At 49.8% G+C, this 24,748-nt stretch overlaps 1 protein-coding gene across 2 annotated transcripts in view; it reads left to right on the plus strand.

Annotated features, from left to right (window-relative positions):
* LOC135248784 (voltage-dependent T-type calcium channel subunit alpha-1I-like) overlaps window positions 1–24,748 on the plus strand; it is a 98,247-nt gene that overhangs the window by 59,821 nt on the left and 13,678 nt on the right. For both annotated transcript variants that reach the window (XM_064323713.1, XM_064323712.1), the window contains exons 26-30: window positions 6,463–6,596; window positions 7,579–7,649; window positions 13,455–13,533; window positions 14,192–14,313; window positions 15,619–16,044. In XM_064323713.1, the coding sequence (XP_064179783.1) occupies window positions 6,463–6,596; window positions 7,579–7,649; window positions 13,455–13,533; window positions 14,192–14,313; window positions 15,619–16,044 (832 nt within the window). The remainder of the gene's footprint in view (window positions 1–6,462; window positions 6,597–7,578; window positions 7,650–13,454; window positions 13,534–14,191; window positions 14,314–15,618; window positions 16,045–24,748) is intronic.

Raw genomic sequence — 24,748 nt, forward strand, 5'->3', positions numbered from 1 at the left:
ATGATCTAAGGGGGACTGACCTGAAATAAGGAGAGCCGGAGCACCCCTCAGAAACAGCACGGCTTTAATGAAGCAGGGCGGCGGACGTCTGAGGACAGAGTGAAAGGAAAAGGCAGCGGGCTTTGTGTGTGTGTGTGTTGTGGCGCCCGATCCTGATCGGTGCTCCCACGTGACCACCAAGACGGCCGAGCCCATCGACACCGGCGGCTGCTGGGGAAAGTCGTGAGTGGGCGGTACTTACCAAACCACAGCCTGGAGACGTTCAGGACCTGGACAGCACCAGACAGAACACCTAAGGTGACACCAGGCAGCACCATGGACAGGGCTGCAGCAGAGGGAAGGTAAGGGGAATTTTCCACTCTGCTGCACACCTGCAACTGCTTGTTAGATTGGCTGCCGGCGCCCACCTGAAGCTGCTTGCGCTGACGAGCAGGCAGGCTTTTATAGACCAGCACAAACACAGGAAGGGAGAGCTGCTGGGGCTTTCGGAGGAGCTACACCAGGCAACTTTCTGTACCTGGATCAGAGACCGTAAGCGGCCGTGGGCCACTCTCTCCTCGCGTAGAGGAATAGGTGTGACAACTTATAAACTGTTTTGTGTAACGGAGCAACCGTGAGTCCAGGGGACCGTGTGACCGGGGGCGACGACAGGGACCTCTCAGGGCTGGAGCTGGGAGAAGGTTGGAGCGCAACCACACAGGGGAGGAGACCTTCACCTTACACCCCCTCGCAGCCGGGAGGAGCACCAGTCGACACCTGGAGGAAGGAGCCGGACCCGGACCGGACTGACCAAGCCCCGCCCCCCTAACCGATGTGCTTCTTGTTTCCCTCCAGAAGGAGACCGAGTGAATACCTGGAGTGGAGCACCGATACCCCGACCGGGAAGACATTTTAGTTGTTTTTGGCTCCCCTACCTTTACCCCCACTTGTTACCATCATTAAAGAACGTTTTGTTAATCACTACCTCAGTCTCCCTGCTCTGGTTCTTCTGGACTTCCGTCACTCAACCCCGTGGGCTGAGAGAGTTCACAATTGGTGGAGAACGCGGGCACTCAAAATCCACGCTACGGGTTGACGGAACCAGGTAGAAACCAGTTCAAAAAAAAAAAAAAAAAAAAAAAAAAATGGAGGAGGCTATCAAGGCTGTGCTACAGACCCAGAAGACCCTGGAGGCGGCCATGGTGGCCCTGGTCACCCGCACATCAGAGAACAAACTGAAGCCGCGGGATGTATTGACAAAAATGACCCCGAGGATGACGTAGAAGCATACCTCGAGCTATTTGAACGCACCGCCCACCGAGAAGGCTGGGCCCGGGAGACTGGGGGCCATCGTGGCACCATTTCTGATCGGGGAGGCCCAGAAAGCCTGCCGGGACCTGACCGATGCCGAGGCCGCGAACTACAACAACCTTAAAGCAGCCATTCTGGCTCAGTATGGCTATAGCCTGCCAGCCAAAGCCCAGCGCTTCCACCAGTGGGCTTACAGCCCCAGCCAACCAGCGAGAGCCCAAGTGGCTGCCCTGAGCCGCATCACCCGGAGCTGGCTGTTGGAAGGAGATGGTCCCGCCCTATTGGATCGAGTGGTGCTGGACCGGTGCATCCGGGCACTGCCCCCTGACGCGAAGAGGTATGTTGCACAACAGGGCCCCCGAACGCTAGAACTGTTAATTGCTCTGGTGGAAAATCACCAGGTCACGCAGGAGATGCTGCGGACCAGCCGACCCGACACAGGAAGAGGGACGACCGGGGGATCCAGGGTGGAGAAAAGCCCGGCCCGGAGAATGGCTGAACCCCTGGAGCCGCGACAGCTCGGACACCCTACAGCGCCCCCTAGGGGACCCACGGAAAGACGCAGGTGCTATACCTGTGGAAGGGAAGGTCACCTTGCCCGGGCTTGCCCCGACCGGGATGAGCCCATGCCCACCGCAGATACGTCAGAGCACCCGGTGTTCCCATGCCGGTACATCACCACCTGCTGGGCACATGAGGGAGCCAGGGCCCCAACATTTCCGGTAAAAATCGGCGGACGGGATACCGAGGCCTTACTTGACTCAGGAAGCATGGTGACCCTCATCCGACCGGAGTTTGCGGGGTCTCCCGAGGTAAGGCAATCGCCGTGGCCTGCATTCACGGGGACACCAAGCAATATTTCACGGCTGACATTGTGCTGACCACCCCCAGAGGCTCGGTGGCCGTCCGGGCAGGAGTCGTAGAGAACCTGCCCGTTCCTGTACTGGTGGGCCGGGATTGTGCTGTGTTTGACAGGAACTGGAAGGAGTCCCCGGCGAACCTCGAACCAGAGGGCAGGCGCAGACCCCAGAAGAGGCGGCCCCAGCACACCGCCGGGGGTGCTCAACCGGCCTGGGCGGGCCTCTCTGGGGAAGACCAGGCCGGACCGACGGATGCTGTGGTAGAGGGGAGGCAGCCAACCGCCAGTACTAAGGAGACCACCGCCACCGCATCAGAGGCCGTAGCCGAGAACCCCGTCGGCCTGGAGGAGGTGGGCTCAGAAGAGACCTTTACCGAGTTCGCCCCACAGCCGGGGAGCCAGACCGGGGAACAGGGCCGCTTTGGAACAGAGCAGCTGCAGGATCCCAACTTGACGCAGGCCTGGAGGGACGTCCAGGAGATTGATGGGAAGCCACGACCAGGGGTGAGTGAAACAACCCCCTATTTTTTGATTGAGCAGGGGTTATTATATAGGGTGTCCCGGGTCAAGGAAGAGAGAGTCCACCAGCTGTTAGTCCCCAAGACGTACATTTCAAAGGTCCTGTACCTCGCCCACACCCACCTCCTGGGGGCCCACTTGGGAGCTGAGAAGACGTATGAGCGCATCATCGAACGGTTCTACTGGCCTGGGGTGAAGAGGGCCGTCGAGGAATACTGTCGCCACTGCGCTGACTGCCAGCTCCATAGCCCCAAGGTAAAGTATAAAACCCCTGATCCCTCTGCCCATCATAGAGGTCCCTTCCACCGCATCGCCATGGACATCGTGGGCCCCCTTCCAAGGTCCAGCCGAGGGCACAAATACATCCTGGTCATCCTGGACTACGCTACCCGGTTCCCGGAAGCCATCCCGTTGCGGACTGCCACTGGGAAAGCGGTAGCTCGGGAACTGTTCCTGCTGTTCAGCCGGGTGGGTATTGCGGCGGAGATACTCACGGACCAGGGGTCCTGCTTTATGTCCACCGTGTTAAAGGCGATGTGCGGCCTGCTGAAGGTGAAGCAGGTGAGGACGTCCGTCTATCACCCACAGACCGACGGGCTGGTTGAGCGGTTTAACCACACCTTGAAACAAATGATGAGGAAAATGATTGAAACAGATGGTAAAGACTGGGACCAGCTGTTACCCTACCTCATGTTTGCCATTCGGGAAGTACCTCAGGCGTCTACCGGGTTTTCACCCTTCGAGCTGCTGTATGGGCGGCGACCCCGAGGGCTGTTGGACCTGGCTAAGGAAACATGGGAGCGCCAACCTTCGCGACATAGCACGGTCATCGAGCACGTGGAGCAGATGCACCTACGGATGTCCCGGATCTGGCCCATGGTCCGGGAGAACATGCAGCAGGCACAGCAAGCCCAGGCCCGGGTCTACAATCGCGGAGCACAGGTGAGAGAATTTCAGCCGGGTGATAAAGTGATGGTCTTGGTCCCAACCCATGAGTGTAAATTTCTGGCTAAATGGCACGGGCCCTACGAGGTGGTTGCAAAAACCGGGCCTGTCAACTACAAAGTGAGCCAACCGGGACGCCGCCGCCACACCCAGATCTACCACATAAATTTGTTAAAACGTTGGTATGAAGCTGAACCCCCGCAGGCACAGGCCCTCTCTGCTCACGTCTCCCACAGGACCCCCTGAGGTGACGCTGGGGAAGCAGCTGACGGGCCACCAGATCCAAGATCTACGAGAACTCCTGGACCGAAATCGGGATGTGTTCTCAAAGCTCTCAGGCCGGACCTCCATCATCGCCCACCACATCGCCACAGAACCCGGGAAGAAGGTTAGGCTGAGGCCGTACCGGATCCCGAGGCCCAGCGGGATACCATCCGGGAAGAGGTCAGGCGGATGTTGGAGATGGGGGTCATCGAAGAGTCCCGCAGTTCTTGGAGCAGCCCCATAGTCATTGTACCCAAACCCGACGGTAGCCTGAGGTTTTGTAATGACTTCAGGAAGCTAAACGAAATCTCACGGTTTGATGCTTACCCCATGCCCAGGGTGGATGAGCTGATCGAGAGGCTGGGACCGGCTCGGTTCCTCAGCACGTTGGACCTCACCCGCGGGTACTGGCAGGTCCCCCTTACCCCCCAGGCTAAGGAGAAGACTGCCTTCGTGACGCCGGATGGCCTCTTCCAGTACCGGGTCCTACCGTTTGGGGTCCACGGAGCCCCGGCTACCTTCCAGCGGCTCATGGATCAGGTCCTCCGGCCTCATCAGAAGTATGCGGCGGCGTACCTGGACGACATCGTGGTCCACAGTGCGGATTGGGAAACCCACTTGGGCAGACTAGAGGCGGTGCTGGGGGCCCTCCGGGAGGCAGGCTTGACGGCTAACGCAACCAAGTGCCGTTTGGGTTTGGAGGAGGCGGATTACCTAGGCTATACCGTTGGAAGAGGGTGCGTGAAACCCCAACCCACCAAGGTGGAAGCCATCGCAACGTGGCCCAAGCCCCAGGCGCAGAAGCAGGTGAGAACCTTCCTGGGCCTAGTGAGGTATTACCGTCAGTTTATTCCCAATTTTGCCGCCATAGCAGCCCCCCTGCATGACCTGACCTCCAAGAGTCGAAGCAACCGAGTCAGCTGGACGGAAGAAGCTGACGCCGCCTTCGAAACCCTGAGACAAGCCCTCTGCAGCGAACCGGTTCTGGTGACTCCGGCCTTCGATCAGACATTCGTGCTCCAAACGGACGCTTCCCTGGTGGGGATAGGAGCCGTGCTCTCACAGATCCGGGAGGGGGCCGAGCATCCGGTAACGTACATCAGCCGTAAACTCTTAACTCATGAGCGTAACTATGCCACAGTAGAGAAAGAGTGTTTAGCCGTCAAATGGGCGATGGACAAGCTGCGATACTATTTACTGGGTAGGGAGTTTGTACTAGTCACTGATCATGCCCCACTCAAATGGATGTCGGTGAATAAAGATAGTAATGCCCGGGTTACTAGGTGGTTTCTGGGGCTACAGTCTTTTCGCTTCAGGGTGGAACATCGAGCTGGGAAGCTCCACGGGAATGCTGACGCCCTGTCCAGACGGGAGGAATGTCTATGGTCAGGCGCTCCAGGTAACGACATGGAGCTGAGGGAAGGGGTATGTGGCGCCCGATCCCTGATCGGTGCTCCCCACGTGACCACCAAGACGGCCGAGCCCATCGACACCGGCGGCTGCTGGGGAAAGTCGTGAGTGGGCGGTACTTACCAAACCACAGCCTGGAGACGTTCAGGACCCTGGACAGCACCAGACAGAACACCTAAGGTGACACCAGGCAGCACCATGGACAGGGCTGCAGCAGAGGGAAGGTAAGGGGAATTTTCCACTCTGCTGCACACCTGCAACTGCTTGTTAGATTGGCTGCCGGCGCCCACCTGAAGCTGCTTGCGCTGACGAGCAGGCAGGCTTTTATAGACCAGCACAAACACAGGAAGGGAGAGCTGCTGGGGCTTTCGGAGGAGCTACACCAGGCAACTTTCTGTACCTGGATCAGAGACCGTAAGCGGCCGTGGGCCACTCTCTCCTCGCGTAGAGGAATAGGTGTGACAACTTATAAACTGTTTTGTGTAACGGAGCAACCGTGAGTCCAGGGGACCGTGTGACCGGGGGCGACGACAGGGACCTCTCAGGGCTGGAGCTGGGAGAAGGTTGGAGCGCAACCACACAGGGGAGGGAGACCTTCACCCCTACACCCCCTCGCAGCCGGGAGGAGCACCAGTCGACACCTGGAGGAAGGAGCCGGACCCGGACCGGACTGACCAAGCCCCGCCCCCCTAACCGATGTGCTTCTTGTTTCCCTCCAGAAGGAGACCGAGTGAATACCTGGAGTGGAGCACCGATACCCCGACCGGGAAGACATTTTAGTTGTTTTTGGCTCCCCCTACCTTTACCCCCACTTGTTACCATCATTAAAGAACGTTTTGTTAATCACTACCTCAGTCTCCCTGCTCTGGTTCTTCTGGACTTCCGTCACTCAACCCCCCGTGGGCTGAGAGAGTTCACAGTGTGTGTGTGTGTGCATGCCTGTGTGTATGTGTGTGTGTGTGTGTGTGTGTGTGTGCATCTGTGTGTGTGAGTGTGCGTGCATGTGTGTATGTGTGCGTGTGTGTGTGTGCGTGCATGTGTGCGTGCAGGTCTGCGTGTGTGAGTGTGTGTCTGTGTGCATGTCTGCATGTGTGTGTGTGTGTGTGTGTAGGATAGGTAGGTGTGCGTGCGTGTGCCCGTATCTGTGTGTGTGACCCGTGCCCTTGTGCCCGCAGGTGGAACCAGCTGGACCTGGCCATTGTGCTGCTGTCGGTGATGGGCATCACCCTGGAGGAGATCGAGATTAACGCCTCGCTGCCCATCAACCCCACCATCATCCGCATCATGAGAGTCCTGCGTATCGCACGGGGTGAGTCTCGCCAACCCCCCCGCTGCCGAGACTCACTCTTCCCAGCCGCAGCCTTTTCAGGTTGAAATCAAATGAGGATAACATTTCTATTTCTTTTCTGGCCCCCCTCAACTCCTCAATACGGAAATATTTAATGACACTGATGATATTTAAGCCTTTACCTCTACCCTAACCCCACATATTAAAACAGGCAGCGTTCGCTGGGAGACGCAATCACTCCGGAACGTGGATGGCAATTACGGAGCAGTAATAGCGGGAACGTGGAGAGGGGGGGGGTCTCATCGTTCCTGGTTCTGGTGATTGGGTTTTGTGGGGAACGCACCGGAAACCTCGATCTCGCCAGGCGAGTTTATGAACAGTGACTGTGGCCGGAGCGGGTCAGGGCCCCCCCCCCGGGTGGCCCGGCTGCTGCCTGATCGCTTTTAATTGCGCGCTGCTTCCCATTGTTTCTGGCGGAATGACTTCACAGTTACCGCAAGGTTCATTTCTCTCGTGAGAGAAAGAAAGGGGAGGGGGCTCCGATTCTGCTTTTCCGGCACCTTCTTCCTTCGCTTGGGGGGGGAGGGGGGGGTGCATCCCAGCCTTCAGAAAGAGCAGCATGCTTCATTTCTGCTTTGACCCATGAAACGTGTCACTTTCCCCATTTCTTGGGAATTGGACCACTGGGAGTTCATTAAACTCCTGTACTTACATTTTACATCTCCCTTCTCCCCCCACCATTGCTTTTATGATCAGCTGTGTTTTTTATTAATTATTAAAGGGAAAGGGGCGGTACAGGAGTACAAAAATACAGAAGAGCAACAGAAAATGTCAATAAAATGAATTGCCTCCCTAGCCCCTGTCCCATACCTGGCAACATCTCCCCCCACACCACCCCCTCCCCCCACCTTTCATCAATACTCTGGTTCTGATGCCAGCTGTCATTTTTTACCTCTCTCTCCTTTTTTCCCTTTCTCCCCCCCTCTCTCCCTCCATCCCGCAGTGCTGAAGCTGTTGAAGATGGCCACAGGGATGCGTGCTCTGTTGGACACAGTGGTTCAGGCTCTGCCACAGGTAAACACTCACACAGCCAGCGAAATGCACACAAACTCACGGCTCCTCACCCCGGTACCTGCAAACACTCTGCAGTGCCCTATGGAGTGCCTTGCTCCCGCACTATGGAGTGCCCTGCTCCCGCACTATGGAGTGCCCTGCTCCCACACTATGGAGTTCCCTTCTCCCACACTGTGGTGTGCCCTAGTCCCACCACACTATGGAGTGCCTTAGTCCCACAATATGGAGTGCCCTAGTCCCACCACACTATGGAGTGCCCTAGTCCCACCACACTATGAAGTGCCCTGCTCCCACACTATGGAGTGCCCTAGTCCCACCGCACTATGGAGTGCCTTAGTCCCACATTATGGAGTTCCCTAGACCCACCACACTATAAAGTGTCCTAGACTCACCACACTATGGAGTGTCCTAGTCTTACCACTCTATGGAGTGTCCTAGTCTTACTACACTATCGAGTCCCCTAGTCCCACCACACTATGGAGTGCCCTAGTCCCACACTATGGAGTTCCCTAGTCCCACCACACTATGAAGTGTCCTAGTCTCACCACACTATGGAGTGTCCTAGTCTTACCACACTATGGAGTGCCCTAGTCCTACCACACTATGGAGTGCTGTAGTCCTACACTATAGTGTGCCCTTGCGACACACACCTAATGATACCAAAAACCTGTAGTGCTTATTATTCAATATAAAACATGAGCCAGATCCCCTTCCTCCTGAATCCTACTTGCTCCTCACACCTGAGGGCTCACAGGTTACCTGCGAATTGGGCAAGTGCACTGTTTCTGATTGATGTGCAGTTGCCATATTCAGCCCTCCTTAATCATTAGTGATTGGTCGCTTTAATGTGACATACCTGACACAGCAAGCAGCTAACAGAGATATGTGGTCCCTTTGATCCCCTTTAAATATTCCGGGCCTTTGCTACCATGCTGCTACTGGAACAAGGCCGTGGCTGAGTTCCACAGGCCCCCCCCTGGCAGGACAGAGGAGGTAGCGGGGCGATGAAGGGGGGGGGGGGTCGCGCTCCCCTCTCCCGCGGATATCCATCTCCGCTCATTAACACCCATCCATGCCTGTATCTCAGGGGCATCATGGAGGTAATTAACAGGGAGGGTAATTAAGAGGCCCATCGCTATGCGCGCCACAGACTAATGTGTAGAGGAAGGAGCCCACCACAGATTCAACTCCTGTTCTTTCTCCAGGAAACAGGCTTTGATGACTGTTCGGCTCCCACTCGCTCTGGCGTGACAGAGTCATATTACAGATATGCTGTAAGCGCATCGTTTTCCCTCCAAGCCAAGAGGAGGCTGACCGTGCAATAGAATGTTAATAGTTTCATAAAACAAAATCAAAGGGAAACCGCTACTGCGATGTGGTTTATGGTTATGCGGTTATGGTTTTCCGTTAGGACGGGTGATAAACTTGGCACACTGTGTCTCGTGTGCGCTTGTGGCTGGTTTTCTCTCGACTGTTTCTGTTTCAGTGACAGCGTTTAACAAGCTCTTAATTTTTACTGCTTGCCTATACAAAGCCCCCCCGATATAAAGAAATCTGTTGAAAGAACAGCTGCGAAACAATCATTTCGGGTGAATTCTAAGAGGAAAACATTTCAGGCTGTTGATCGGTATATCTCGAACACAACATGAAATCCTCATCTTTATTACATGAAATTATGTTTCTCATGGTCGTGATGTATTTATGGGGGGGGGGGGGGGTGTATTTAGCCTTGTTGTGTAATATTGGGTGGTTTGATTCATCAGTCTGCTTCACAGTTATCAGGGCTACAGAGCCATCATGCATCTGTCGCACGGCTTAGCGTCCAGCGCGCTGGGACACACATCATTAAATGCTCAACATGCCGGCTAATGCAGCCCGAGATTAGCCTGTCAGACGTCTTTGATTGATGCGATCACATCAAAGGTTCTGATTACAGTTGGGGCTTCGATGCACAGACACCAATCGCGAGGCGCAGTCTCAGGGCTTAAGCTCCACTCGTCCAATCACAAAGGCCCGCGTTTAGACGTTTGATCCGCTTCACCAATTACGGGACACGCATTACGCTTGACCATGAAACCTGTTTCTCTTCTGTTAAAGTTCAGGGTCTGGACTGTCGTTACCATGCCAGTGTTGAGTGAGGCCTGAAGCCCCACGGAGGGATGCATAATTGCCTTCAGTGCATCTGGGGAGGGGATTTCAGTTGGCAATCCTTTGCTTAACCAGGCCTCTGTCATCTGCCTGTACAGTTAAAATGCGTGGGGGACTGACGGATTTACAGACTGACAGACATTTCAACTGGGCCAATAAACAAACGGGGAGATTTTCCCTGTCCATTTCAGCGACAGTACGCCGGTGTGACTACACAAAACAGACAACGAGCAGTGTTTGGCATGGCAAACTTTTCTAAGTTTTAAACTTTTGGCTGTTTACATTGAGAAGGTTATGAGGTTGCACTGCGCAGTGAATGATGACAGATTACTCTGGACATGTAAATGAGCCAATTACACAATTTAGGGCTTAATTTACTGGAGGATTGCTTGTGTACTATGAGCAGCGAAGGCCTGTGGAAATGTGTGCAGTTGACTAGCCAGCTGTATAATGGGCGAAATTGACAATTAAGAACGGGTTCTCTGGGGCAGAGTCATTGGGTTTCTTTGCCCTTTTACATGCAGTATGCAGTCCTTTATATATGAGACTGTAAGGCATACTGTGCTAAATCTGGTAGCAGGTTGAGACTGCTAAATATTCCTTTCACCATTCCAAATTCAGTGTGATTTTCAAATTAAATTTTTTTGCATGTGAATAGCAATGACCCCAGGAAAAGCAGACATTTGTGACATACTACTTTGGCCAGATATGGTTGTATAAACGGAGCACCACAGAGAATCTCAAACAATCATTGGCTTTATAACGGTTGCTCTTGTCTGCTTATCTATGAAGCTCACGCACGGTTTGAAGGTGACAGGCAACTGTTGGAATGCATTAGCAAATATTTCAAAATGCATCTGCTGAATTTGGAGCAATTTCAGATATCCTGCGGTATTAACCATAAAACATAAATATGGCACTGACATTGTAATGCACCGTTGTCCGAAAAGTTTTATGCCACAATAAATTCTGTAAAACAATTAATCGCTTTTACCCAGAAATACTCGCTGCCAGGTCTCACATCACAAATTCTGCATTATTGGGCTCCTTATACTTATAACGGACATTTACCATGAGTGGGAGTGATTAACTGCCACGGGCAGCAGTGTGGTAATGCTTGTGGACCTGAGCTTGCAAACCCAAGGCTGTTGGATCAATGGCCAGATGGACACTGCTGAGTTGCCCAAACTGCTTGAGTAAATGTAAGAGCATAAGAACATTAGAAAAGTGATGACGAGAACAAGCCATTCAGTCCAACTTGGTGTAATGCATTCATTTATTTATAATTAGTTTTTTTATTAGTTGTTTTAAATTTAAATGTTTAGAGAAACAGGCAATTTAAAAACCATCAAAAAATAAACATACAGTTACAGTATATGAATGGATTTTGTGTAAAAAAGGAATATGAACAGTGTAAGTCACTGTGGATAAGAGTGTCTGCTAAATGCCTAAGATGTAAGAAAAAGTATGTTTCCAGCTGGTCTGCAAATTTTTTTTTTTTTTTTTTTGGTTGGACTTCCAATGCAAATGTCTGTGAATAATGTTTTTATGCTTCATAACAGTCAGCTAGTAATGTCTGCTTTCATGTCTGCCTTATGAAAGAGGCTTGAGATCTGTTTTTTTTAACATGCGTTCTGTGCACAAGTATAATATTCTTGTTTATGTATTCTGTACATAATCATATGCACACTACATACTGCATATGACATTTGATGTGTCTGCCGGTGAACTCAAGTTCATTTTAAATTGTTTAGCAAGATGGCTGTGACACTCGCCACAGCATTTCCCCATGGCCCTCTCTGTGGGACTCCTGCTGCAGCTCCATGTGTTGACAGCTAACTGAAAAAAGTGTTATTGGCCTCACAGAAGAGGTGACACATTGGGGAGTCAACGTGTGAGATTATGTTATGTTAGTGACTTTGTCTGTTGCGCTTCTTAAAGGGCCCAATAAAAAAAATGTGTTATAAACATATTACTGCTTTTCTGAATAACCTATTGACATTTTGACTCGATTTGTTTTTGGTTTTTTTTGCATGCCATATTTTTCAGAGGCAACTTTACTGTTCATAATCTGCATGTCAAGAATGTTGAATCCCAACAAATCTGAGAAAAATTTGAAATTTGCATTGCAAGGCTTTTGCTTCCAGGAAGCATCAAGTGCAAAACCAATTTGCCATCCGATCTATTTGCTAGATTTCAATATGTCACCGCTAATAAGCAGCGCGAACTAAACGGTGATGGTCTTTGCCGAGGTTGATGAGTTTCAGGGAAGAATATTGCGTTTTTTCTGCTCCCGGTCCAGCAGGTTTGGCGGTTGGTTGTTAATGCAGGTTTAGCGGTTGGTTGTTAATGCAGGTTTAGCGGTTGGTTGTTAATGCAGGTTTAGCTGTTGGTTGTTAATGCGACGACGTTTCCTGCCTGATGGCGCGTGACGTCCTCTCGGCTCGCTCGTGGCGTTCGCCGTGAATTGAAACCTATGAGGCGAGCTCGGCTCAGCTTCCCGTTACAGATACCTTCCAATTAGGTAACGGCTCGTTCCCGTAATCGAAACGGCTTCGTGGGAGTGTAGCTTGCGGGGGCCGCGCTCGGCGTAGACTTCATTGGGTTTGCTCAGGACGGCGGTGCTCCATCACCCCAGTAAGAGGCCCTCTCTTCCCCAGTGAAAGCATTGCCTTTAAGTGGGAGGTTATTCATCTAAAGCAATCCCATCTGCCTGGTCACCGCTGGGTTATTTTACTAATGGGACTCTATTTGCTTTTGGGAAATGTGCGCTGATTTCACTCTCTCAGTCCATTTGATAATAGCAGCCTCTCGTTCAGCACAAACACAGTCGCATTTCACAATTTGATCTGCTTGATCCATGGCATTGAAGCAATTGTATGCTAATGGACTTCTTCAGCTTCCATAGTTTGCCCTTAAGGGAAGACCATTGACATCCAATAACAAACTCCTGAAGCCCTTAAAAGCTATTGTGATAACATCATTAGCTATATCTACATTAAAGTGAACAGGGAAAGCATTATCACTGAGTGGTATGGTCACTTAATTAGATGAAAAGGTACAGGCTAAGCAGCCATGAGTCACTGAGAATTAGAGGTTGACATGTTAGAAAGCAGAGGACCACTGTGATGGTTGGACCTATTATGCCTGGGAAACAGCATACTGCCCTTGTTATGCCCGTGTAGGTAAAAACAAAATTTTAAAAACGGAGAAGTGCTTCTTAAGGTCTACAGGCACACAGTATTCTCAGAGATTGTGCAATAATTGCATTTTTGTAGCCTTGTAAGAACAAGCAGACCTTGAAGCTTCGAAACATTAACATCCTTTGAGTAAGTGAATTTGTTTTGTCTTTTCATTATATTCCATTAACGTCCACTGCTTTTTTATACGATGTTTACAGAACACAGTGAAACAGGACTCTGGTTATGTACTATCACGCAGGGACGTACTCTTCCCAGGGGTGATGGACCTAAAAAATAAAAGCTTTACATTAATTTACAATCACATTATACTTTTATATACTTTTACAGTGCTTTTATCTGGCAAAATGAGAACGAGAGGCGCATTTTCTAAACGGTGGTTTAACGGCTTGCGCCCACGCGCTGCCCGTGCAGCGTAGCGATTGGACACACGGCTGACTGGGCGTGTCTCTTTCAGGTGGGGAACCTGGGCCTGCTCTTCATGCTGCTGTTCTTCATCTACGCGGCGCTCGGGGTCGAGCTCTTCGGAGAACTGGGTGAGAGACTCAAACTGACGGTGGACGGGGTTAAAGGTCACACGACGGAATCGGCCCAAAATGTCTGCGACTGTATTTAGAAATCCGTAGTGTGATATGGTGTTTAAGGACAATCTGGAATACTCCGGAATTACTTCCACAAAATTAATTGTGAACTAATATGGCTGACAGCTGAGTCGATGGCTTACGGGCGTAGAAGATCAGGATTTGACACTAATTGTTTAAAACAAGCTACTGACAGCATTTCTGTCGTTAATTCCAATTCAAACGAACGCATCTGTTCGCCGCTCACCCATATGTAAACGCAACACGTGCACTCAAAATCAGATTATTCCCAAGGAACCTGTCATGAAAAATAATTATAAATGCATTGTGTGTATACGTCCAATATTCAAGTGACAATATGTGAAAGAACATAAGGTACCGTATGTGTTATTATCAAACTTCCACCTCAAGGGAACAGCTATTGCTGATTTTAATTTTAATCCGTTGAATGTATTCATCGCTGAAAAGAAGTGTTTCTCATGAAGTGGGTGTGTTCGTTAAAACCCAGAGTGCTTAAATATGGGAAATGCATAAGAATGGTGGGCGGGGTGCTCTTATCTTGCTGAAAGGGATTCATGCTCTGCCGTTCTGCGGTCCCTCTTCCCTCCTCCAGTGTGCAATGAGGATTACCCGTGCGAGGGGATGAGTCGCCACGCCACCTTCGAGAACTTCGGCATGGCCTTCCTCACGCTCTTCCAGGTCTCTACGGGAGACAACTGGAACGGGATCATGAAGGTGCGGCGCAGCCGCTGGTCCCGGCACGCCGCTACAGAGTACAGCACAGCGGGACACAGCACCGCACAGCACAGAACAACACAGCACAGCACAGCACAGAACACCACATCACAGCATAGCACAGTAGAGCACAGCAGAGCACAGCATAGCACAGCACAGCAAAACATAGCACAGAAACACTACTCAAAACACAGCACAACACATTGCACAGCAACACAGCACAGCGCAACATAGCACGGCTACTCTATTTAGAACAGCACAACGTAGCGCAGCAACAGTACTCAGTACAGCACAGCACAGCAACATAGCACAGAAACACTACTCAAAACACAGCACAACACATTGCACAGCAACACAGCACAACATAGCACGGCTACTCTATTCAGAACAGCACAATGCAGCACAGCAACAGTACTCAGTACAGCACAGCACAGCAACATAGCACAGCACTGAACAGTCAGCAGCACAGAGCCGATCCATTACTATTTGATCCCCCCTCAGCTGTAATGGATTTCAGTGATCAGGGAGGATCCTCCATGGGCTTCTCCCCACGTTCTCTCTTTGCTAGGGCATGACTGCAACCTGTGGCTGCCGTAGAGAATTTGCTGCTTGGTACAGTAGCTTCGGGGCTCTCTGAGACATTCACATTGATATGCGGGCTACATGATCGCCCAGACGATTACTTGCAAATCGTTTTTTGAGTCCCCAGGCTGCCCAATCCGACCTCTTCCTGGGTTTAACACGCACTGCCAGACATCTCTCTGTTCCTGCCCTCTGCTCAGTTACCATTAAACGTTATTAAAGAGCCTCTTCCTGGGACACGGGTCACTGCCATTCATTTTCACCTATTATTACTTTATAGGTGCCTTTAACAGCATGCATACAGCCAGGCAAGGTCTGTTCTTGGAAATCACTTTCTTTTTTAGATGTGACTTCATCATAAAAAGTTTTTTTTTTTTAAATGGAGCATGACAAAAGCCAACAAACACTACACATCAAAGAGGTGTTACACATTCTAAAATTCTGCTCTGAAAGAACTCTGAAAGTACAAAAGCGGATTCTCCATAGCCAAGCCTGCTGCATGTATAGTGAGCATTTACAACAACCCGAATTGTTCAGAGCCGTTCTGCAGGAGGTTTTTTTCTTCAGTCATCATTTTCCGATTCCTTGTTTCATGCATCATAAAACAGGGAACGGGAGCTTAAGGCCGCTTTTTCCTCTCGCTGTACACTGCCGCACGAAGCCTGCTTCGTTCCGAAATGCGACGCGGCTGAGAAACGGCCTGCTCTTGTGCGCCCCCTGCAGGACACGCTGCGTGAATGCCAGGTGGGCGAGCACACGTGCAACCCCAGCCTGCAGTTCATCTCGCCGCTCTACTTCGTCAGCTTCGTGCTGACGGCGCAGTTCGTGCTCATCAACGTGGTGGTGGCCGTGCTGATGAAGCACCTGGACGACTCCAACAAGGAGGCGCAGGAGGACGCCGAGATGGACGCCGAGATCGAGCTGGAGCTGGCGCAGGGCGGCCTCTGCTGCATGGGGGGGCTCGGAGGGGGCGGGGCCGCGGCCGGGGCCGGGGCCGGAGCCGGGGCGGGAGGGGGCGACAAAGGAGGGGTCGACGGAGCGAACTGGCAGAGCGCGGGCACCGGTGCCAACGCCAACCCCGTGGGCACCACCCCCCACCGATGCTCACATGAACCGCATGACCCCCGAAGGCTCTACTCTCCAGCTCAGGTGAGCAGCACTCTCACCCCCCTACCCTGACCCTAACCCTAACCCCACCCACAGCTAAAAGCTGTTCACATTTCAGATAGAGACCAGTTACCCTTTACACACAGGAACATTCAGAAAATACGCTGAAATAATAAATAGCAGCATAGATTTTACCCTTCTATAAGACTTAACATTATACAGAATACGTGTAAATGATTGCCACTTTCAAACATTACAATATTTTTTTTGTGTGAAAACACTTGCTGTAATTCACCATGTTTTCTTTAAAAAACTGCCTACATATTGCTGGCAATCTTCAAAGAAGCTTCCCGTATTTCTGTCAGTATTCTGTACGTCTGGTTTGTTACATCTTTTCTTGAGAACTGTCCGGGTATTTACAGAGTTCAGCTCTTTTTTGAAACCGCCATTTGAGCAGATGTTTGGGCTTGAATGAAGTGGTGCCGCAACAGATTCGCTTCAGATGTGGGTAATGCTGAGTACTTTGCTGCCTGGAGGGCCTCGCCGTGCACTGTTCTGAAATTAACTGAACACAGAACAGCCCCGCTCTGCTACTGCAAAACCTTAGACTGCTGCCCCCTGTTTTATTAGTTGGTAATTGTCACTGTGGGCTATACCCTCATTGATGAAATTGTTGTCTTAATCAACAGATTAAATCATTATCCGATACCAGCTGCTAATCATAAATTTCATGCTGCAGATTGCAAGTTCCACTTGCTTGCACTTTATTAATCACAGACCATATGACCACTCAAACGGCTTGAATAAAAAAAAAAGAAGTAATTTTTCCCAGCCTGGGTGAAATGCTGCCATTCTCCTTTAATTTGCTGGTTGCTAGTTTCGATAACCTTTAATCACCGTCTTTCTTTCGCCTGAGGAATATGTCCAAACTGCTTCAGTGAAGTGAATAATGAGTTTGTTTAACTGATTAAAGTCAGACTGTGGTCTAAATTAAGTGGACACACCCACCCTGGACCAAAGCCACAGACATTCAAGCTTCAGTAGAAAGAGGCGGAGTTGTAATTAACTTCAGTCACTAATATCTGTATCCTTTTACCTACACTGAACAAAATATGATATACCACAAATCTTCACTTGAATGGACCTAAAGACCTGAGACCTTTCGGAGAAGACCTAAAAAATATAAAGATAGCAAATTGACGTACAATTGTTGGCTTGTCCAATGAAGAATTTTTTCAGTGTGCCTTTTCCTCCACTTTTCGAAAAAAAAAATCATTTGATACACCTAACATTTAAACTTGAATGGCTCCAAACACCTAAGACCTTTATGAGAAGACCTAAAAAAAATTATAGGTGTAGCAATTTGAAGCAAAAATTTTAGGCTTATCCAACAAAGAATTTTTTCGGTGTGTCTTTTCTTCCCCTTTTCCTCCCCAATTCCGATCGGTAATTGGGCCTCTCTCGGGTCGCGTCCCGGCCCCCGCGCACCTCTGCTGAGTCCGAGGCGGAGCTCCGACACGCTCGGCTGCGAGGGGCTATTTTACACCCCACAGCCCACACGCCCGCACCCAGGAGAGACAGAGCCGGTTAGAGGCGTGTCTCTAACCGGGAGCGCCTGTCTGCGGGTTTCCTCTCCCATCGTCGCAAAAAGGAGGTAACGTGCCTGCAATCTCTGGCCGGCTGAACCCCGCCCTGTCGCTTTCGGGTCACGTGTGGGCGCGTTGCGCTGCTGTAGACCGCCAGTCATCAGCGGCCGGTGATGATGCGGTCAAGCCTCGAACCTGCAGGTGTGTAGGGGGGAGCCTGCGTGTGTGTCGAGCGCCTTTATCGACCGAGCTACTGAGGTAAAGCCTGCATCTTTAAAGTTAGGCTGACCGTCCCCTCTCCATGGCAACCAGTGTTTCCTTTTTAAAAGCTGGTGACGTGCTAAAACACACAAGCACATTCAAACACGCATCATGCACCTACACACACATACACATGCACACACATGCACACATGCAAGACACACACACACACACACACACACACCTTCATAACCAGTATGCTCATATCTCTATGAGCTGAGTCACAGAAGCATGCTCCGTTTGGGTGAAGCTCAGAGGCACACTGGCCTATTCACCTTTCCAAAGCTATAAATGGCTTGAGCTGCTCGCTGGAGGCTGCCTTGATTATGCAAGGCAAACTGAACAGTGGAACCTCTCTTCTTGTTTTCCATCAGTGGGGAGAGATAATTATAGCACCAGGAGATTGTTGAATGTATTTATAGCTTGAATTGTTTTTAAAAAATTGAGCTTAATTCAAGGGGAAGAAAAAGAAAACAGAGACCAAAAAGAAAAGACTGGTAAATAAGAACAAGCATGTCACTGAATCCTGGAAATGCAGATTAAGAAATCGATAAAAATAAAACAGAAATAGCTGATTTTGAGTTGCCAGCCATGGTAATTCTGCTACTTAGAAGTGCCCAGGCGATTCCAGAAATGACTCCTGATGTTAACTCTTTATTATCCCTGGGTGGTGTATCACCTGACTGGGTGATATATTCATGCATATAAGAATAGCGGGTCAAAACCATAATCTGCTTTCATATCAGCACTGTAGAAATGAGTGAAAGTACTAATCAGCTCTATTGAATCAACAGCTGTAATTCCAGGATTCAGGGATTAATTAAAAATGTTAGTCACGGTTTTTTTTTTTTTTTAACATTGGTGGCCTTTAGCCATACAATTCAATTTGTTTGTACTATGTCAGTATTAGGTAAGTACATGTTTATTAATAAGTAATTACAGTGTAGTAAGCATTCAGCAAAGTGTGCTGCCATGTTTTTCTTGTGTGCATATGTAAACACTATGTGAAAGTCAAATGTGTAAATGATACAGGGCCATAAAATAGCCACAAAATATCCCAGTACTTTTTATCTGCATAGCTTTAGGTCCTGGGTAGTTATGTTTTTTGTGATTTGTACAGAGCAGGGGCATTAACTGGTCTTTTCCTTTACATTTTACATTTTAGCATTTAGCAGACGCCTTTATTCAGAGCGACTTACACGGCTTACAGTGTTTTACATGCAATCCGTTTAGACAGCTGGGTATTTACCGAAGCAACTCAAGCGCCTTGCTCAAGGGTGCTCTGGCAGCGACCCACCTGGGAATCTAAACAAGGAGCTAGTAATTGCAAGCGCAGTTACCTAACCGCTATGCTACACTGGCTGCCTCCCACAGCTGTCATTTTACCGTACTGTGTGTTTACCATAGTGTGTGCTTACCGTACTGTGTTCTTACAGTACTGTGTGTTTACCATAGTGTGTGCTTACCGTTCTGTGTTCTTACAGTACTGTGTGTTTACCGTAGTGTGTGCTTACCGTACTGTGTGTTTACCGTACTGTGTGTTTACCGTACTGTGTTCTTACAGTACTGTGTGTTTACCATAGTGTGTGCTTACCGTTCTGTGTTCTTACCGTACTGTGTGCTTACGGAACTGTGTGCTTACCGTTCTGTGTTCTTACAGTACTGTGTGTTTACCGTAGTGTGTGCTTACCGTTCTGTGTTCTTACCGTACTGTGTGCTTACGGAACTGTGTGCTTACCGTACTGTGTGTTTACCATTCTGTGTTCTTACGGAACTGTGTGCTTACCGTACTGTGTGTTTACCGTACTGTGTGTTTACCGTACTGTGTGTTTACAGTACTGTGTGTTTACCGTAGTGTGTGTTTACCGTTCTGTGTTCTTACTGTACTGTGTGCTTACCGTACTGTGTGCTTACCGTACTGTGTGCTTACCGTACTGTGTGCTTACCATACTGTGTGCTTACCGTACTGTGTGTTTACCGTACTGTGTGCTTACGGAACTGTGTGCTTACCGTACTGTGTGTTTACCATTCTGTGTGCTTACCGTTCTGTGTTCTTACCATACTGTGTGTTTACCGTACTGTGTGTTTACCGTACTGTGTTTTTACGGTACTGTGTGTTTATAGTACTCTGTGTTTACCATACTGTCTGCTTACAGTACAGTGTGCTTACCGTACTGTGTTCTTACCGTACTGTGTGTTTACCATTCTGTGTGCTTACCGTTCTGTGTTCTTACCGTACTGTGTGTTTACCGTACTGTGTGTTTACGGTACTGTGTGTTTACCATACTGTGTGCTTACATTACAGTGTGTTTACCGTACTGTATGCTTACCGTACTGTGTGTTTTCCGTACTGTGTGTTTACAGTACTGTGTGTTTACCATACTATTTTTACGGTACTGTGTGTTTACGGTACTGTGTGCTTACAGTACTGTGTGTTTACGGTACTGTGTGCTTACTGTACTGTGTATTTACCATACTGTGTGTTTACAGTACTGTGTGTTTACCGTACTGTGTGCTTACAATACTGTGTGCTTACTGTACTGTGTGTTCACCATACTGTGTGCTTGCCGTACTGTGTGTTTACCATACTGTGTGTTGCTGTGTGCTTCGGGGGAAGTGAAAGCACAAGCTCTGCTGGCTGTGAGCCTCCTCTCTGTTCTCCTCCACCCTGCACAATCAGAGAGCTGCTGGCATGACAGCAGAGAGGAGGGGTAGAAAAATGGAGAAAAAAGCCAGAGTTATCTTTCCTTCGTATGAGGGGAGGAAGAAAGGTATGAGAGGGAAATGATGGAGAGAAACTGAGGGATAAATGGGGAAGAATGGCAGAACTGTAGGGTGGTGAAGAGAGATTATGAAGAGAGGCTAGATGAGGGGAGGGAGGGAGCGACAGAGAGAGGGATGAGGAAGAGTCTTGTGGAAATGGCAGCAAAGCATCGTCGTGCTGTCAGAAATCCTCTTCCAGGCTCGCGCTTTTCTTCCCCACAGCCGTCGGAGAGCGCGTGTTCACGGGTGCGCACACAGCACCAGGCCCTGCTGTTCTTTTTAAAGGGGAGGCCCGTATGTTCACGCCAGTCCGGCCGAGCCAAGCCCATGTGCTCTGTGTGTTGTCATGGCAGCATCGGTCCCTTCACACTATCTGCCAGGACCTCCCAGCCCTCTTCCTGGAGATCTGCTCTCCTGTAGGTTTTCACTCCAACCCTAACAGAGCACACCTCATTCAACAGCTAGAGATCTCATTGAGCTGCTAATTAGCAGGATCAGGTGTGCCAAATTTTGGTTAGAATGAAAACCTACAGGATGGCAGGTCTTCCGGTTCAGGCCCTGCTCTTCCAAATGAGCGTGGAGCATGCATGGAAGCACAGTGTGCCAACACCTCTTCAGGTTTACTGATAAAGGGCAGCGGGAACCTGCAATCCACTTCAGCTCATAATGACGGTATTGCGGCTAATGGCAACTTCATGTGAGAAGGAAGCCAGTGCACAAATCTGCACTGAGAAAGTGCAGTTACCCTCTCCAGTCACTTTTTTTTTTTTTACTTTCATTTTATCAGATGAAATAACAGCACAGTACTGACAGGTAATTGGGGTGCCACTGTATTGGTCAGTGTGGTATTGGCTATGGGTATTTCCTAATGAACTGAACTAAACCACATTTACACTGTTAGCACGTTCTATATTGACTGACAGAATAATTATAGAGCAGTCAAATAGAGTGCTATGTGCTTGGACATTGATTTGTTGCAGTTTATGATGACAAAACTGTCCCCCGCACCCTTAACCACAGGCAGATACTGTAGTACAGAGAGGCGTCTAGCCCAGAGGTGCGGCCAGTGAGCACTTCGGGGGAGGTGTGGAAGAGGGGGTGTTGGGTGGTAGAGGGCTGCTGTGTGGGACGGGGGTGATGTGTGGAACAGGGGGTGTTTGTGGAAGAGGGGGTGTTGAGTGGGATGGGGGATGTTGTGTGGAAGAGGGGATGTTCAGAGGAAGAGGGGTGGAGGTTAGAGGTGGTGTAGTGGAAGATGGGGTTTAGTGGAAGATGGGTGTTTGTGGAAGGAGGTGTTGAGTGTTAGAGGTGGTGTAGTGTTGGAGAGGGGTGTTAGTGTGAAGAGGGGTGTTTGTGGAAGGGAGGGTGTTGAGTGTTAGAGGTGGTGTAGTGTTGGAGAGGGGGTTTAGTGTGGAAGATGGGGTGTTTGTGGAAGGGAGGGTGTTGAGTGTTAGAGGTGGTGTAGTGTTGGAGAGGGGGTTTAGTGTGGAAGATGGGGTGTTTGTGGAAGAGGGGAGGTGTTGAGGTAGAGGTGTAGTGTTGAATAGGTGGAAGATGGGTGTGGGAAGGGGGAGGTTTGAGGGCAGTATCATGATGAAAACCCCGACTAGAAGAAGAGCTTCAGTATCGATCCCCAGCTCCAACGATCCTCCCCCCCCCCAACCCCTCCGCCCCGCAGCCTCTCCATCAGAGCTGGCCGGCGCAGCAGGTGCCATGGCCGAATGAGCAGGGGGAGGGATCACGCCTGCCCCGCCCGCTGCCTGCAGCCCACAGCTCGCTCTCCACTCCCCACGAGAGAGAGAGAGAGAGAGAGAGAGAGAGAGAGAGAGAGGAGAGAGAGAGAGAGAAAGAGCACATTATATAACTCCCAGAGATATTTACGTACAAAGGCACATCGATTCATACAGCATACGGGCCTATTGACCGCCGCGACTTTTTAAAGATCTTTCCCTTTTTCATTTATTTATTTATTTATTTCGGTTCCAGCGCTTCAGCTTTTTATTGTTTCAAGCCCCTAAGAAATATATCGCGAAACTGTACACAAAACAAATAACCCGGGCTGCCTCTGAAGGCCAGCCGAGAATGCCTGCGCGTTCCGCCGCTCCGCCTTCAGGCGTCAGCCGTCCCAGATCGACGCCGAGCTCGGCAGACATCCTGATCCATATTTACCCAGTGGCATCAGCACCGGCTTTCCTTAAGACGGGTTCGGTGGAGCCGAGCGGAGGGGGGGACAGCCCGGTCGGACCTCTGATGTGACCGTTAATGAAGACGCAGCGGCTGGGCCAGACCGCGCGTTTACGCATCGCGGCTTGTCGCCTTCGCGCGGACGGGAGCGTCAGCGGGGAATGAGTAATGGCCTTCGGGCGCTTTGAGCCGCACGAACGCGCCGCCGGCCCCGCCCTGCTCCGGGGGAACGCTGCTGTCCACGAGCGCGTCCCTTCCTGCGATATAAATGGGTTCACCCGAAGCCTTTGACCTGTGAATGTTACGCGGGAACTGATTTGTCGCGCGCCCCGTCTGCTTTTTGAGCTACGATCCGGACCGCGATGGGGGCGAGGCTGATGGCATCCAATCGGGCGGGAGAGAGAACGTGATGGACAACCCAAAACCGGGGTCCCTCCCTCTGGCTCTGCCTGTGATCCTTTATGTGCCCGCTCACCTGCTGGGTGTGAGAATGGTTTTAATCCTCAGTGACCATTAACAGGAGGATAAAGGCATCGCATTAATACGGAAGCAGGAGCACGATAACATAAGTCTGACTGATTTATTCCGGGGCTTATTTTTTCTCCAAAAATGAGGGGCTGTGCATTAATGTACTGACCCCGTGGCATTTAACAGAAAATATTAGCATTTAGCCGCATGATTTCATTAAACAGAAATGTCTTCACTAGAATTGCTCCCAGAGAAATAAACCTGCACGTGGGACGGCTCTGACAGGTTCATTACCCCGCTGCACTTTAAAATGAATACACATTTAATGGAGACAGATAATTAATTACATGCACATTTTTTTCTGCTTGTGCATTTGCCTGGTTTTTTAAAGAGCCTGCGTGATGTAAAACCAAGAATCCTCTGTGTATGCACCCAGGGTTAAGCAATCATGTATTTATTATTTTTTTTTTCACTTGCGAGAAAGGCAATAACAAATTTACAGAATCAGATATGGTTTAATTAAGGGACACAAGAATTAGTCGTTTCCCGGGGTGGGGGGGGCGGGGGGGGGGCGGTTCTTTAAAGCTGGATAAATGTATGTAATTTGTAATTTGTCAGTTTTTAAATAAATAAGCACTTGATCGAAAAAAAATTAGCCATTTCCATTACTGCTGTACAGGGAAACCAGGACTGAAAAAAAAAAAACTCAAACCTTCAGCTAAACTCGTCTTCCAGTCAGATGAATTTAATAATCTGCCTGTTCAGTGGCACGCATTTCACTGGACTCGGATTTGAATTCTGTCACTTCTGTGTTGCATTCCAGTCCATTACGATCGCTAAACCGATGCTCTTCTCCAGAGCGACTTACAAAAGTGGAGCACATCGGCATTAGTCTCAGGAATACTAGGTACTATTTAGTAAGGAAAATGGCGAGCTTTATTGGGCTGAATGGCCTGTTCTCGTCATTATGTTATGTTATGTTATGTTATGTTATGTTATGTTATGTTATGTTATGATTACAAAAGATCAATATCAACAAAACATGCACAGAAGGCCCATCTGTGTGTAAGTGTAAAGGTTAGCCGAACAAACCACCAATTATAGTAAATAAAAGTAAATACCAATACACAGTTAACATATCTTTACATGGCTATACCTAATGATATTATCCAAAAGGAAATCCAAAAAGAACAGAATGGCTAAAGAGGGTGATTAGCCAAGTTGAGCTCCAGGCAGCGGTTAGCCATCCATCTGGGGATTTCTTCTAGACAAGTTGAGATGTAGCCTTCTGTATGCCGAGAGCAGTGCATTAGAGGGAAGCAGGGGGAGAAAACGATGTGAGTCTTCAGCCTAGCAGTGATAAGAGAGGCAGAGAGAAAGGAGGAGATGAGAGAACCAAGTGACCTAGTGTAGAGAGAGGAGTGGAAGAAGGACCAAATCCCGGGGGATGCCTTTAGTGGGGACCTCAATGAGGTCTATAAATG

This window comes from Anguilla rostrata, chromosome 2, assembly GCF_018555375.3.
Source record: "Anguilla rostrata isolate EN2019 chromosome 2, ASM1855537v3, whole genome shotgun sequence".
NCBI lineage: Eukaryota > Metazoa > Chordata > Actinopteri > Anguilliformes > Anguillidae > Anguilla > Anguilla rostrata.